Source organism: Xenopus tropicalis, chromosome 1 (assembly GCF_000004195.4).
Source record: "Xenopus tropicalis strain Nigerian chromosome 1, UCB_Xtro_10.0, whole genome shotgun sequence".
Taxonomy (NCBI): Eukaryota; Metazoa; Chordata; class Amphibia; order Anura; family Pipidae; genus Xenopus; species Xenopus tropicalis.
In genome coordinates this window covers 135349395-135366187 of record NC_030677.2, presented here as the reverse complement: position 1 = coordinate 135366187, position 16793 = coordinate 135349395, and the positions used below count along the sequence as shown (strand labels likewise).

At 37.8% G+C, this 16793-nt stretch overlaps 1 protein-coding gene across 3 annotated transcripts in view; it reads right to left on the bottom strand.

Annotated features, from left to right (window-relative positions):
- Nucleotides 1–3082: 3082 nt before the first annotated feature.
- Nucleotides 3083–16793, bottom strand: part of dapk1 (death associated protein kinase 1) — an 86987-nt gene continuing 73276 nt past the window's right edge. For 2 of the 3 annotated variants that reach the window (XM_012955218.3, XM_012955236.3), the window contains exons 20-26: nucleotides 15597–15816; nucleotides 13937–14119; nucleotides 12588–12785; nucleotides 11801–11939; nucleotides 11398–11518; nucleotides 7680–7868; nucleotides 3083–6502 (exon numbers count right to left, since the gene is read on the bottom strand). In XM_012955218.3, the coding sequence (XP_012810672.2) occupies nucleotides 5270–6502; nucleotides 7680–7868; nucleotides 11398–11518; nucleotides 11801–11939; nucleotides 12588–12785; nucleotides 13937–14119; nucleotides 15597–15816 (2283 nt within the window). In that variant the 3' untranslated portion in view covers nucleotides 3083–5269. 3 annotated transcript variants of the gene reach the window in all.

The following is a 16793-nucleotide window of genomic DNA, read 5'->3' as shown; positions in this document are numbered from 1 at the left end:
AACGGTGACAATTCCGATTCCGGAAGTACATCTAAAACCTGCCGAGATCATGTAGAAGGTCAATGGCACATGTCCCTTTTCCCTTCCCTGGAAGATCTTTCTTTGCTTCGAATCTTCAGATGTTTTTGGATTTTTGACGCTGGTTTTTGTGTTCCAGTTTCCACTTTTTTCCACACATGCTTTTTCAGTTCATATTTTTTTAATGTCGGTCATTTGTAGAAATCAGTTTATTCGAAATAAAAAAAATAAGTCAGAAAAATTTGAGTTTTTGTAAATCTGTCTTCTCATGTAGATTACCTAAACAGTGTTTACTCATTTACTTTACAACACAAACGCAAACATAAACATAATTAATTAAATAAATAAATTAACCACGTGGAAACAATGTAATTAAAACATATGTGATCCACATTATTCCCAAATCCCCAAAATCATAAACAAAATGTTATGATTCCTCCATTACTGCTAGTCATAAAAGGCTCAATTTAGGAGAGATCTCTGTGCTATATATTAATGGTGACAGACTTGCAAATGGAAAGTGAGGTGGATTTACCAAAATCTTGGATTTAACCAACAGGTTTTCTATTAGCGGGATCCACTTTTTCCCACCCCCACAGTGGAAGGAAGTATGAAATACATTATAAACTTATTTGTCTTTCTGTGTATGTAATATATTGTAAAAAAAGTAAAAAAAGGGGAAATTTCTTGTTACAAAAGGCCAAATGGATCCATAAGGGCCGTGGCAGATGGGGAGATTAGTCGGGTGACTAATCTCTCCGAAATGGCATCCCCCGGCGAGATTGTAAAATCAATCTTTTGTTTATGATGTTGGGGATTTGGTAATAATGTGGTTCATATTGAACTAAATACAATTTTTTATTATGTTTTAATAACATTGTTTGCACATGGTTTCAGGTCCACATTTACTCTTTATCAAGTGTGCTCTTTATAAAACATATATAATGCTATACACACTGCCACCTAGTGGTTAACATAGTCCACAAGCTTTGCTATCTGAAATCTATGCCAAATATAGCTAATTTTGCAGTTTAATCTGCCTTTCACTGCAGTGATGTAATAACATTTGTTAATGTTTTCCTGACATTTCTGGATTTTTTTTTATAACAGTGTTAATATATAATAGCATCCCCAGAAAGTGTCTCCAGAGTTTCCTAAGGCAGAAATCTTGCAAGGCTACAAACATTAGGTAACTAGGTACTTGTGTCTCATGATCAGTGTAATCTTTTCTCGTTTTTTTTCCCCAGGAGGTAGCCATCTTTACCACTAGATCATTTGTATATATGCCCTAAATAGCATGATTTACAAATATGGATGAACAGTTCCAAAAACATTTCTAGCTCAGCTCTTATCTGTGTCATTAAGCAGATATAAAGTCCCAAAGCATTGAGGTATACCAGATCAGCCAGTGTTTGCAGATAGTCTGTTGGAGTGGACCTAGCGCCGGATTTCTTATCTGGGCGCCCGGAGGCTGCCCCCATTTGTTGTGCGGACATTTAAACTCGCATATGGAGCAGTGGCGTGAGGTCCCCATTGCTCCATATGGGAGCAAAATTTTGGTGCGGCGGGGCAGCATGATGCTCCTAAATTTGTGCTGCCCTAGGCTCAAGCCTTTGTGGGCCTGAGTGGACCCATAAAAACTAGATCAAAGTAACAAAGTTAGCAAAGTTCCATTACTATAACATTTTTATGGCTCTGCCATATATATTTTTCATCAGTTCGTTATTTATGTATCAACATCTTCAGATGCCCAAGTGAGGAATGGTTTTCTGAAGGACAAATTCAATAAAATTCTTTAGAAATCTGCTTATTCCAAATGGCTGACGTACAACATAAGAAAACATTTTCATCACAGAACAGAATTTTTATAAATAGTTGAAATTAAAAAAGACTGGCCCCAACATGAACTATTTTGGCCCTAAACCCTTTATTTGGAAGTCACCCGGGCTGTATTTCATCACATATAATGTATGTGTTTCTTGGCATGTATCTTTTCTGCTTGCATAAAAAAAGGATGCATAAAAAAAAAAGAAAAAAAGGGACATTAGGTATTTTAACATAATTTGGTCCACCAATCCCTAAGGCTACTACAAAACATTTAATGACGAAATAAACCCAATAGGATTGTTTTGCCACCAATATTGATTTGTGCAGTTTAGTTGCCATCATCGTTTTATAGAGAAAAAGGAAATCTTTTTTTTTTTTTTTTTTTTTTTGAATTTTTTGAAAATTACAGTTATTTGCTTAAAATGGCCCTTCCGATAATTTGGAGCTTTCTGGGTATTGGGTTTCAGGATAAGAGATCCCATACCTGGACCAGGACACAAACAATGCTTAATATGTATTTCTATAACCTTATAAAGGCAATAAAGGCATATTAAACTGTATTGGAAACAAAAAGAAAAAACTACTTCGTTTAGCACTGCAACACTTCTAACACTTAAAAACACATATTCATAAATACGCCATTTTGTAATATATACTGGCAACTCATTTTAAAAAAAAGATCATGAATGAAAGAATTAGTTCACAGTTAGAATGTATTGTTATTGTTAATGTAGAAAAGTTAATTCCGTGATCCAGTGAAATACAGTCAGTAACACTGCATGCCAATGAACCCTGAGGCTGATGGTACATGGTAAGATCAGGCAGCCATGGTTAAATCTGTGCTACCATGAGTGACAAATCTCCCAAAAATGATGTGCCATAATATTACATTAAGATCACTGCAAGTAAAAACTATTGTGAAGGGAGGCTATTTACTGCATATAAGCCTGATTGTTGATCAATGTGTAATAATATGTTTTACTTGCGGAGATCTTAATGATGTACTATTGCAAGTTATTTTTTTGTCTGCAGTAGCACAGATTTAATTGCCAGCGACAATTCTTACTGTGTGCCATCACCCTAAAATGCAAAGTTTCTTATTAAGTTACTTGGTCAGTTATGTCCAACTATTTGCATGGTAGCTTTTTTAGACTCAAGTTCTTAGCATGCTCTGATTACTGAAGTGAGTTTAGCACCTTGGTGCTTACAGGTTGGATATTCAAGGAGAGTGAATCAATTCAGAGCATGATGCAACAGGCAACATGTTTATTCATATATATTTACAAATATAAAAAGTTTAAAATTGTACTACAAATAAAACATTAATAAATGGAAAGGTTACTCCTTTATATACATGTACATATGTCCATTCATAACACATGCAGCTTCCAAAGATAAATGTAATTTCCCCCTTCCACATTGGCTGTGTTTTATAAACCAAAGCAACTGACCTTGCTTCTTTGTTTCAAGTACAAGAAATCAAATAATGCACCCTAGATGCTGCCTGTTGTTGTGTGCAAACTATAATAACTAATAATATAAATGGTCCTTGCAGTGATTTAAATAAACAGTAATGCTTTACATAAAATATGTCTATATGAACGTTCAACACCAGGTTTTTAATAGACCCCTTGCATTTATAATACTCAGCGATTGCCAGACAGTCCCAGCTAACTCTATCCTACTGCTTCTTTGGTCAATAACAGGGAATAATGCCACACACAAATGGCTCATGACCCCTTCAGTCTTTGCACAGAGATTTCTTTTCATTAGAACAGTTAAGTTAGTGAAAATTGCTTAAAAGGAATGTTGGCAAGTACAGATTAGCAAGGAAATAATTGTATAAGAGTCATGGAAGTTTCCTTTTTAACCAATAGAGTGAAGAAACATAATAGCAGCTACTTGTCATGGTTACTAAACGCCAGAAAATACCCCGCCATAGACAACAGAGAATTGCCTCTGCTAAAACACACATAGAGACAATTATCAGTAAATGATCAGCATTGTCTATTTTAGTAGCTGTGACAAGTAGCTGCTACTAGTAGCTCCGTGTGTCTTCACCCTTAAGCTGATGGCCTACAGAGTGAGTTAGTCACCTGCAATGATCTCTACTACCACAGGCGATTAACTTCCTTTTCACTGACAACAATAGGAGTTGCCAGTGGAAAGGCCTACACATCGCTTTGGTTTTTGAAGTCCCGTGGTTGACTACAGGTGCGGTGACTTCGGAAAGCTGAAGTGATGAGTAGGCCTTTCTGCTGGCGACTCCTATTGTTGCCGGTGGAAAGGCATTTTGGACGGGTTAATTACCTGTGATGCAGAGATCTATCGTAGGCGACTAACTTGCTTCATGGGCCATCAGCCTTAAGGTCCTTTTTACAATACAAAACTAAGCATACAAATGAGGATAGTTAGAACTCATACCTGAGATGTCTGGAATGAATGGGCAGGAGGGAAAGTTGAGACTGGTAAAGCATTTCAGTTTAACTCCCGCTATTCTGGATGACCTGAAAAGCACTGTTTAGGTAAAGTGTGCTGACAACCATTCAAGTACTCGAAGGAGTTAAAAGGAAAAAACCTACAATACTTCTAATTGTTCACATATCTGCTTGGAAATGATAAAATCAATATTGTACCTGAGCAATAGAGTCTCATTGCTAACTGCAGGGGAATATGCAAGAAGCCTTGTATAGTTCTTGCAGTAATCTTCGCAAAATAGGAAGGTAATTGTATGTATTCATGATGAAGGAAGTTTAATGTGTTAAATCTTAAATGTTCTTTTGACACAAGGATTATCGTGGAGACAACGATAGAGAGGTAGAGCCCAGTGGAAAGTGCTTGAGAGCAGGTTCTGGCCTATTGTAACCTAACCTGTGAGAGCAAGGCACTCATGCTGCTGTATTGGCTTTATGAATATAAACAGAGGGGGCTGTCCAACCTGGGCTCTGCCAGCTACTGATAAAGTAAAATGGCATTATCCAAGAGCTTGAGGTCTGCAGGTTGGGCAACTCTAATGTACAGCAAAATTTGCTATCATCTGTAGCTGAATCAGTTACCAAATCAGCAGACATAAAATGAGAGCCCTCTCTTCTACACGTGAACAACTGTCCAGTCTGGTTAGTAAAATGTATAAAAGAATTAATTAGAAAAAATGAACAGTATATATTATCTGTTCAGGTGGCAGTAACTAGCAGCACATTATTATAGAACTCTGGAGTGAAAAATTCATGGGAGCCTTTAAAATATATGATAAAAGGCAGTCACCCTTATTAAAAAGTAGAAAGCTACCAGGTTCTGATGGCATGTGGCATTCTTTGACATTGTTTATAAATTAATGGTTAGAAACCCCTATGAAACACATATAAACTACACTTCTCATACTGGTTGTTTAGATAGCTATAGAAGATCATGCGGACTAATTTACTCATCGTGACACGACTGAGCTAATTGAATTATAGGATGTGCCGCTGTTGCAGCTTGCCGCATAGGCTTCTTGTCCATGGATATCAAGAGTCACCTTAAAAACAGAGGATGCTTTTAGTAAAAAATCTGCTGCATCCCTGCGCCCAAGTTCTCTCAGTTTAGACATTAGGAGCGATACAGTACTTTCAGGAGAATTGCTCCATTCCTGCAGAAGAGCACACATTGGACTAGGCAAAAAGTCTTTTTGTACAGAATTGTTAGTATTGTATTTGGCAACTAAGTCAGGTAGGCCCAAATTCATAGCTAGTAGACACCAGTCCTTTCCCATGGGATCTGGTGGGTCTAAAAGTCGGCTGAGCTTTCTTCTAACAAGAATATTGATATCGGACACATGGTGATCCAGGCCTAGGTTTCCTTGAGAGTAAACATCCAGGCACCCAAAACAAAGAATGCTGCTAAAGCTCTCTTTGTATCCAGCCATGGTGTTAGCCAGTGAAGTCTCCTTTTGTATTTGGGCCCGAAAAAAGTCTCTAGGTTGGTAAACCATCAGTGGCTCGTGATGCTCTCTTAGCTGTTGAGGGCTCAAGTAATGTTTTACAGTTAAAAGACCAGGCAACGTTGTTGCAAATAAGTTGTCAATGATACTGCAAATGGATTCAAGAAGTAGACAACACTTGATTTTCTCAGTTTCCAGACCCCTAACTTGCACTTCAATTCCTTGACCATGGTTGACCATCAACACCAAAACCTCTGCCCCTCGATTTGCTATTTTACAACCGTTTACCCATAAACGTATATCAGCATCACCGTCGGCGCTCTGTTGATGTACCCATCGGCATAAATTAACTTGAACTTTGTGAAAAATTCCACACGGAAAGGGAGTAAGGTGTTCCACAGGAACAATTCTAACACCTCCATAAATCATTATGTCCTCTTCTTCATCAGCCCATGATCGGTGGAGGTTGTCTGTTTTAATGAGGGCAGGGATGTCCACCATAGCTCCGCTGCTTAGATCTCGGGCACAAATGTCCATTGCATCCAGGATCTGCACAAGTTCATCAACATCACTGTCGGTGACCAAGCGCTGAATATCTTCCATTGTATACCTTCCCCTGTAATGGTGTAGGGCTTTTGGGTTTTCTACAGAGAGTAGCTTTCCGAGGACATTGTGACACAGCCATCGTGGATCTAGAAGCACAACATCTTGGACGGTCTCACTCTGCATTATATTAACCTATGTAAAACAGGAATTAAAAGTAGTGAAGCAATAACTCTGACACACAACATACTTCTCAAGTTGACAAAACAAATGAGCATGCTGCAAAACAGTTTTAACTGCTACTTTAGTAGGGGTTTAAGTTAATAACAAACATGACTGACACAAAATGACAAGTAAGTTTTCCATGTGTGTTATAGAAGCTACAGCTTGCATTTTCATATACAGCATAAAGACAATATCATTCAGTTATGCAGACGTAGGACTCATACAAATTCTTGCACAACATATGAATTTACTTAGGCAATGAATGAAACCAGTCACCAAGCAATATTTTTTATAGTGGTGCTTTTGCTAAAGGACAGGTAATGACGTGGAGTGTTGCAGGCTGTATGATGCCTTTCTTGAACCTCAGACTAGTCAACATTAAATAGCTCTCCACCAGAGACAAGCAGAATAAGTGGAAAATATATTAGCTGCATATATTATTTGAGTAAAGCCTAGGAAATGTACAACATTATCTGACTTCAGGCCATAAGCTTAAGTCACAGAATGTGCAAAATGATTTCACTGCACTGCAAGAATTAGCTATATAATCATTAGTTAATGAACTGCCCTGTGGTCTTGTCAGTAAGACTTTAGCATTCCAGCTCATGACTGGCTTATCTTTAGTACAGGACCCCTTCATACTGGCAGAGCAGTTTTTAAATATTTACTTATGGTGTGTCCAAACGTAAGCCATCCCCCGTTTATTATTATTTTCCTTCTATGCGCACCAAATAATTCAATTATTCATCACGATTTAGCTGGGAACATTCATACTAGTTATCTGCCTATTCTTTTGCCATTCTGAGTTTAAGAAAAATGGCAATCCAGATTTGCTACTGCATAGAAAATATGGCCACATCTGGCCCCACATGATACAATAATAACTTTGTTTTTGTACATTATTGACTGAATCAAATTCATATTATGTAGTTGATGCATGCTGGTAGGGTCTTTTCCTACAATGGCTTCCATTATAACCTGATTGTTGGCCAGAGGGCCAAAAGGTTGGATCTGCCTGATATGGCAGTAAATTGGTGGCCATATTGGGCAAAGGATCCACTCCTTTAGTGAGGTGTATGGCCACCTTAAGTTGCCCAAAAAGAAGATAAATGTGTTTAGACATTAATTGGTGGAAAGTTATACTTACTTCTCCAATACTGTGCAGTTGCAATGCAAGGTTTCTAACATCCTCTTCACTTGCTAGTGGATTTAGTTGGTCCTGGACATCATATACAAATTGTTGAAGAGAAAGAAGTTGATTGGGACCATTCTGTTTTCTCCAGGATGGAAGAGTTGACATCACCTTCTCACAAAGCGGTGTCATAGGTGGACAGTCCTACAAAAATAAATTTCCATGTCAGACATGATAATACTTTGACAAACTTTTTTATGAAGCACAAGCTTTAAATGTTGCTAATATAAAAAAATATACACCCACAAATAATAATCTTCTTGTGATAGAGGATGCTCTATTAAGAATTGCAAGTGTGTCCATTATGTATCCCAAGGACAGGTCCTAAGGGAAGCAAACTTCAGCTCAAGGCCCTAGAAGAGTTAAGGTGGCCATACACGTTAAGATCCGCTCGCTTGGCAGCGGATCTTCTCCAGATATCCCCACCTACGGGTGGGCAATATTGGGCAAATGTAGGCTAATTCGATCGTTTGGCCCTGGCCACATCAACGAGCCGTTGCGGTCCCCGATCCGACTAAATTTTTTAACCCGCCCGATCGATATCTGGCCAATTCTGGCATGCCTGTCGTTCCTGCCCCTACACAGGCCGATAAGCTGCCAAATCGGTCCAAGGGACCGATATCGGCAGCTGCAATCGGGCCGTGTATGGCCACCTTTACTTATAGCAGTTACAGACTTGAGTATAAAAAAGTGCCATAATTCTGGAGTGTCCATTGTACTGGTTTACAACTGAGCGGTTGAGTTTCTGAGCAGAGTTTCTATATCATGGTGGGTTACAGAGTGAAGACTGAAATATGCAGTGGATTCCCTGTACTATAAGAAATCAACATATGCCCCATTTTTTGAGAAATTTTTGCTTTCCCTGCATGTAACTATGGCTGCATTTAGACAGAGTGGAGAGAAGGATGAAGTCTGAGTGACTCCTCTAAAATGATATGAGACATTACTGGTAGAAATAGGAACTCACCAGGGAGACATTAGAGCTCTTCTGCACTGTAAAGGTTTTTTTCTATTTTGTGCAACTCGCAAACAAGCAAAATGCCTGGGGGAAACTGAAAAAATAGCCTGGAGCAATATCATTTTATATAAGATAAAAAAAGATTTAAAAATATTTTCAAAAAGCCGAGTCCACAGAATACAGTTTTAAGTGACTAATTTATTATTTAATATTAATTTCTACATAGGCCTGCTTAATGAAGCAGCTGGATGTCCCTAAATAGTTCTCATTTAAGGTAAAGTAGGGGATCAGTTTAGTTTTTAGGCCCATGAGCATTTCTGAAATCAGCTGCATATAGGACTCTTAGGGCTCATTATAACAGCATTCCACATTCCATAATAATGTTTCAGGTCTGTCCAAAGCACGGTCTTAATGAGCTGATTGTGCTAAACATTCTGTTTGCCTGTTACCTTAATAAAGAAATGTCTATGGTTTCTGTTATTTCTGGCACTAAACAATAATATGAAGCCAGGTTCACTTTAGTAATTCCTGTTACTTCCTTATCCTGCAGAACTTCAAAGGTGATAAAACGAAATTACTAATCCAATGAGAAGCCCACGATAATGAGCTGCTCAAAGACTGCTGCTTAGAGAACGAAGAGGTTTGTTTGTTCATCGGTATATAGGGAGCTCTGACAAACTTGACCTATTTATAAAGGAAGAGTGGGGGGTAGTGAAAATAAGCCAACTAAGCGCTTTATAATGGCACAAAAATGGGATGGGATATTTTTTTTATTAAAACAGCAGGCAGAATGTAATATCAACTCAAGTCCTATTTATTGTGCCCATTTTAGCAAAGGTATTTTGAAGTGTATCCCTTTAATGGTCATACTGGGAGAGGATTTAAATACATCCCTGGGGCCATTAGTGATTCAGTCATTATTTTATGGCTCCTGTTCTTGCTAGCAGGCAAGTTGAACTATCTGTATGTGTTCAGATAAGGCTGCTATCTATTTCTAAGCATGGATTCTGCATTGATGGAAGCTATGTAAAGCTGTATATACAGTATATAGGATATTTATTGCAAATATCTGTAGGGATGGAATACAAAGGTTATTTACTTTATTTTACTGTGTAAATCTCACCTGTAAAATTTCAAGGTCCTATATAATAGACTCAAAGATCAGTGATTGTATTTGCTCAAGAAGAATGTATGCATTATGGGGCACAGTGCCATTGCTTGGCTATGTTAGGGGCAGCATGGACATACCTTTGCATATCAGAATTCATTTTCCCCTAAGATTCATACATGTTTCAAAATTTGTGGATACATACTTGGGAAAAGTATACTTCCCGAGGACAGGGCGTTATAAATATCAGGAGACTCTGCAAATTTACACATACCCCATCATTAGACACTGCTAAAGCATTTGACTCCATGAAGCAGATCCTTTTGTGAGAAGCTAGGTTTGGTTTTGGCATAAAGTTCATAGCCTGGGTGCAACTGTTATACAACCGGGACAAATACATTGGTCTCTGACTCTTGGCAGGGTTGCCCCCTATCTCCCAGGTTGTTTGTCTTGGCCATAGAGGTTCTGGCTAATATTGTTAGGTCAGACGAGGACATAGTGAGCTACAAATATGGGACTACCAATAATAAAATAGCATTATACAATGATGACATGCTACTTTTCTTGACAGACCTGGCAGAATCCCTGGAAAGGATCATCTAACAGTAAATTCTTTTGGGAAAGTTTCTGGTTTGCTAATAAACTGGAGTAAATCCTGCCTATTTCTACTGGATGCCCCTTCCCCTCATTATCAACTGCCCAATCAGCCCCTTTAATGGGTTAATGACTTCCAGTACCATGGCATTTCCTTTTTTGAAAGACAGTACATGAAGAATAACCTGCACCCAATTCTCCCTTAAAATCCTAGCCAAATGAAAGCATGAAAAGCATTCCCTTTTAATACCATTGGGTAGAGTGCCTATATGCAAAACTATCTTTTTGCTGCAATTGTTTATATAGTTACATAATCTCCAGCCTATATACATAAGAAATGATTTTCCCAATTCGATCCTTACACCAAACATTTATCCGAGAAACACAGTAGGCTGTCATATCCGACAATGCAGCTTACTAGACTGTGAGGTAGGGTGGCTTTTCCTGGAGATTCTACTATTTGGCCTTCCAACTCTTGGCAACCACAAGGAATACAAATAGCTGATGATCTGTTTGTAGATGGGATACTCAAGTCCTTTGACCAGGTCAGGGCTGATTTTGATGTAACCCCTACACATTAACATCAGTAAGGGAATTTATATTCTTAACTAGTAAATGTATTGCTCTTAAATTGCTTTCTGGGGATTCCCCCATTATTAGTATGTGGAAAGCATCTTAAGATTGTATGGTTTATATTCAAAGGGGTATACCTGATAAATTTGATAAGGTTTGCCAATGCTAGTTGAACTCTTAGGACTTTTATGGACAACTCTTACAAAGGCCATTAATTTATGGCAATGCTATTCTCCTATACTATTATTATTTGCATTATAGCATAAACAAAAAGGCAATGTATCATGCTTATCTATTCCTTTTTTCCCATATTATATTTTGTTTTTTGTTATTGCTTGGTATTAAAAACATTAAAAAAAGATTGTTGATCCTAGCTATCTTTCGCATAAAAGATATTTAGGATGTTAAATTATTTCTTTTATGTCTTTATTAAGACTTACAGATATCAGCTGGCTTCTTAATTCCTGGAGGTGATTCCTCAGAAGCTTCATCTCCTTGGACCCTGATCCCCCGGCATCCAGAACAAACAGTCTATCCAAAATCTGGAGATCGTTTCCAAATCTGAAAACAATTATCTGTTATTTCACAGGTACACAAAGGCAAGTGCAACAAATATGACCAGCTATTTTATTTTACATTAGTCTTTTATTTGTGGTGCTTATTGCCCATAACTGCCCTAAATATTGAATAAGATATAAGATATTTGTTATGGTAAGTAATCGGCTAAAATGAGCCAGAAATGTATTAATGTGATCCTGATAGTTTGAATTGAGGGGGATTGTATAGTTCTTAATAGTACCCAGAATGAAAAATGTAAACAAGCAATTACTGAAATATACTTACCTATTTCTTACTTCTTTCAGCAATGCTAGACTTTTGTCGTAACCAAATTCTCCTCCGGCAGGGCGAGGAAGGTTAACAATATCAGCATGTGTGGCCACCAACACAACGTGGAGTAGATTCTTCAGCTTCCCACCATACGCTATTATACACAACAAGGAAAGATGCACTGAGAACTTCTCTAAAGGTATTATAGGTATTATAGGAAATCAAAAACTCTTAACACAGCAGCAATTTTTATTCTGTTCTATATGTAGATCAGACCCTTATTTAATAATTAATAGAACATTAAAATATCCCCTTCCAGCTTGTGTGCAGTCCTACCATATTGATGTTCACCAACAACAAGTGGTTTATCAGATTAAAACTGTATGTAAGGATTTGAAAAGGAAGACTATAAATATAATATTATATCCCAGAAGGTTAAGATCTTTTACAGATCTATCAATCTTCTGTCTATTAGAGTTTCTGCATCAGAAAGAGTTCATGAAAAGGTTCCACAGCACAGTCTGCACTTAATTGATTGAATGTTCCATCAGAGAGAACGAGAAAGGAATTATAAGATGCACTGCCTGTGCAAATAGCATTAGGGGCTCTCAAGAGCAGAGTGTCCTTCAGTTTAATAAGCTGAATTTACTGTATCCTGAGGTGATATTGCCATACTGCAGTGACTTGGCATCAGAGGCTTGATTATTTTATTAGAAATCTTAGTAAATTTTAAAAATATATATCTTCTACATTGTACATTTACATGGTGATAAATGAGCAAAAAAAAAAAAAAGACACATACCTATTGGTTCTTCCACAGGAACAAGTGACTTTAGGAAATTGAGCCAGAATATCACTTGATTCAGCTGAATCTCATAGGGTTCTTCAAGGCTAAACACTACAATGTGAACTGATGTTGGATCATTGGCAGCAAAATAATCATAGCTGCAATAATACGTTGGGTTTCCAGAGAATTCCCACACACTAAAATCTCCAACACCTAAAAGGAAATAGAATATCAGTTATATTTGGCCTCTGCATCAGATATAAGGGCCCATTTATAATGTAGGGTGCAAAGTACAAAATATGGGGCAACACTGGCATGAGAATTGCTCCTGAGAGTCAGCTGTGCACCAGCAAATGATGTGGGTGTGCATGTGGGTAGCATTCTGGTGTCCGCATGTATGCCCCCTACTTGCATGCTATTCATAACCTGCAAGTAAGAGCATATTGCAAATTGAATTTGTTTCTTAAAAGATAAGTAAACCTTTTACATAAGTGGCTGTAAAATATTTGAGCACTTTACAATTTACAATTTTTTTTTTTTTCAACATTCGAAGATATTAGGGGAATGTGTACTGCTGGCCTGTTTCCAACCATCACGGAGTCAAGGAAATTGTCAAGTGAAAGAAAGAGGGCTGGCCAGATTAGGAAAATGTGACAAAAGTTATCTGAGGTTTCTAATGCTTTTCCTAAGTATAAGAACATCAGACCAGCACTCTTTCTTTCACCTGACAATTCTCTAAACTACATCACAATCACACAGACCAGCAGGTGGCGCTGTTGTAATAACATTTAGTTAAATTAGCAGTACACATTCCCCATAATATCTTTAAATTAAAAAAAATGAATGTCAATAGCAAGGAAATAGCAAAGGTTTACTTATCCTTTAAGGTAGGAATTAACCACTATGCTCTGCACTCGTGTGCCATAAAATGGTCACCTTGCATAAGGGTGCAGAGGGCAGATGCTTGCACCAGTTTCAAGCTCAAGCACTATAGGTATTGTGTACTGATGGGTGCAATTTTGCTCCTACTAGCTAGCACACATGAGTACTTGAGCCTGGAGTTTTGTAAATTAGGCCTCTAATGTCAAAAACAGGTCACACACAGCCAGATTCCATGTGATCAAAATGTGTACAGTTTTGTGGGATGCGTCAGCACAAATAGTGGATTCCACTTGTTTCATATCAAGGAAGCACAACCAGGTGGGGTACAAAGCTAACATCAACTATTACGCACATTGGGATTAGTCTAATTTCCTCCACTTCTACGTGGAACTTCTGTATTTTTCAGTACAGTATTAAACTTTTTTCCTTTTTATTTTCAAATAACTTGAGTAGAATATCAAACACAGAAAGGTCATTTATACCGTTAAGATTGGCACTCTGGATGTCTATAGCCTTGGTTGACTGGTCATCTGTGTAACAGTGAGGGGACGGTGAAACAAATACTTCAAGAACCCCTTTGGTTAGTCCTGGCTCAAACATCATACTCCGACTTCTTACACTAACATTCTCACAACCAGGGTAGAGATCCGAGATGCTCACTGAAACTAAATTGCAAGACACAGAATGTTACAATCCATGGAAAAACCATAGTGATTTAAAAATATATAGCAGTGGGGTGTATTATCTGGAATCCAGTTACCCGTAGATATTTGGAAAACAATGTGTCGTTTACATAAATAGTTCATCATTTGTAACCTTTGTGCCCACCATTAAAAAATAATGGCAAAATAATTTAATTTAACTTTTTTTTTTTTTTGTTTAAATGGTTTTCAATAGACAGGTAATTCATAGCCTGCAGGCCAACCAGTCAGATGCTTATGATTATTGCCCAGCTGGTTCTAAACTGTCAGTCCATCAACAAAGCCTCATTATTGGCATAAACAGCACCCTCTAGTGGACTAATATGTGCAAAAACATGCTATATATACATGGCTAAATCTTGGCTATCCCGGGCAACTAATATCCCCAAAATGCCTTTCCACAGACAAAGTGAATTGCCGGTAGGAAGGAATACACGTTGCTTAATTTTCCAAAGTCAAGCAAAGTTTTGGGCCGTGTATGCCTTTTTAGTGATGATTCACTTTAATGCAGGTGGAAAGGCATTTTGGGTAGTTTAGTTGCCTGCTGTAGCTGAGATTAACCATGGACGACTAATCCCCCAATGGGCCATTGCCCTTAAAGGTCCAGTACCATTGTAAAATTAAAAATGTTTTATTTACATTGAATGTAGGTATCTGTTAATTAACCACTACAAAACAAAATCTTATTTTATAGTTTTTCTGTTTGTAGTCCCGTAGAAAACCATAAATGACATTTGGCCCATTTATCTTCCTGTGTAAGAACTAAACCACTTGTATATTATAAAGTTTCTAACTTATCTGCTGTTTAAACATGAGCCATTTGGCCCTGTTCTGCTTGAAAGGCTACCCTTATGGCTACAAAGCAGCAGATAAATCACTTACATGTTTTTGTGTTACTGTTCCTTTAACAAATGCATAATTATGTGAAATGTGAATTATATGTAAAAGAGATAATTTACGGATTATGTGCAATTTAGGACACAAAGAAATCATATCAGGTAATTGGTCTTTGCATATTGTGTTCTGCGCCTTCCACACTGAAAATATGGTACAAGGTACAGATGGCAGTTTGGCACAAGGCAGGCAATCAGTACAGGGCTTGCTACTATCTGCCAGTACACATTCAAATGTGCAAGCAAGGGGTTGTGACAGAAGGCGCTTACTCTTTGCTCTCATAGGGGCAAGATACAAAGTACAAAAACTTTCTTTGCACTGTGCACCTTCTCCTACTGGTGAGGCCTAAAGTCTCTGCAGACCTAGCACAATGCTACTGGACATGTAAGATATTTTATATTCTCTGGGGAGTTGTATGCAAGCTCTGGTTTAATAGTATTGAAACTAATATTTTCTTGCAGGACTTAAAATATACAGTCATTATAGGAACTCTGTAATAAATGTAGTTCTAAAGGCAAGTAGAAATACGATGCCAAGAATAGACAACCTGTCTTAGCTGTTAGTGGAGAAGAAGGAAAACGGGAAGAGTTAGTTGATGAAAGACGAGGTCTGCGTCTTCTGAAGAAGCTTCGGATAAGGCCACATTTGAGGGACTCTACAAGCGTGGTCTTTCCTGATCCCATGTGTCCAAATAACTTCAGTTTAATTCTTGGCTGGGGGGTTGGTGAAGGTCTGAGCTGCTGAATGAACAAAGTTCTGTAGGTATCCTGAAATAAAAAGAGAATGCAACTGATCAGTCTATAAAAACTAATGCACAAATAGAGAGGCACAGCCTTCCTACAACAGTAAAGATTTAGTGTTGCAAGAAGCTAAACTGTCTTGCATAGGGAGAAAGTTAAGAAGAAAAGCAAATTTTAAATCTCATGTGGTGCAAATCCACAAGCCTCACCTCAGAATCCAATGGGCCAGTAAGTTATAGAGATATACCTTTTATTTCTCAACCATTTAACCGACAATCCTAGCACCATAACAATGAAATATAGATTTTAAATCTGTGTCTGACATTTGAATTACATAGTTTAGTAACTACTAATGAAATAATGGGAGGAAATAGTTTGGAACATTATATACTACAGTATGAGAGTTTACTGTGATTTATGTAGTGACACATCAATAAAAAAGTAATTGGAATTGCAGGCATCTTATATTTTATAAAATCAAAATTCATGTTCAATATATTATGCCATTAAATTAGATACAATTAGATACAATTAAATTAGATACAATATTTTACTATTTGAGAGGGAGCTTCCTCTTTTTTTGTTCCCCCATCCAACTCAAGATTTCAGAGCGGCTCTTTGCACAAAATAGCCTCAGGGCAGTGGTGCGATAGTGAGCATTTGATAGACCATGCAATTTCCAGATCGACAGGTAAATGGCAAAACGCTCACTGCATAGGCTTTCATAGTATTCACAAAGATAATTCACAGATTCACTTCACAATGGAACAAGATGAGAAGAGGGGTTGAATGACTAAAGGTGGCCATACACGTGGCGATCCGACGATGTTTCGTACGACCATCGGTCGCACGAAACATCGTAAGATCCGCCACACACCATTCAGGGCTGAATCGGCAGGTAAGGAGGTAGAAACAATAGGATTTCTACCTCCTTCTGCCGATTCAGCTCTGAAGGGAGAATTTTGGTCAGGCGCCTTCTATGGCGCCCGATCAAAATTTTCAAA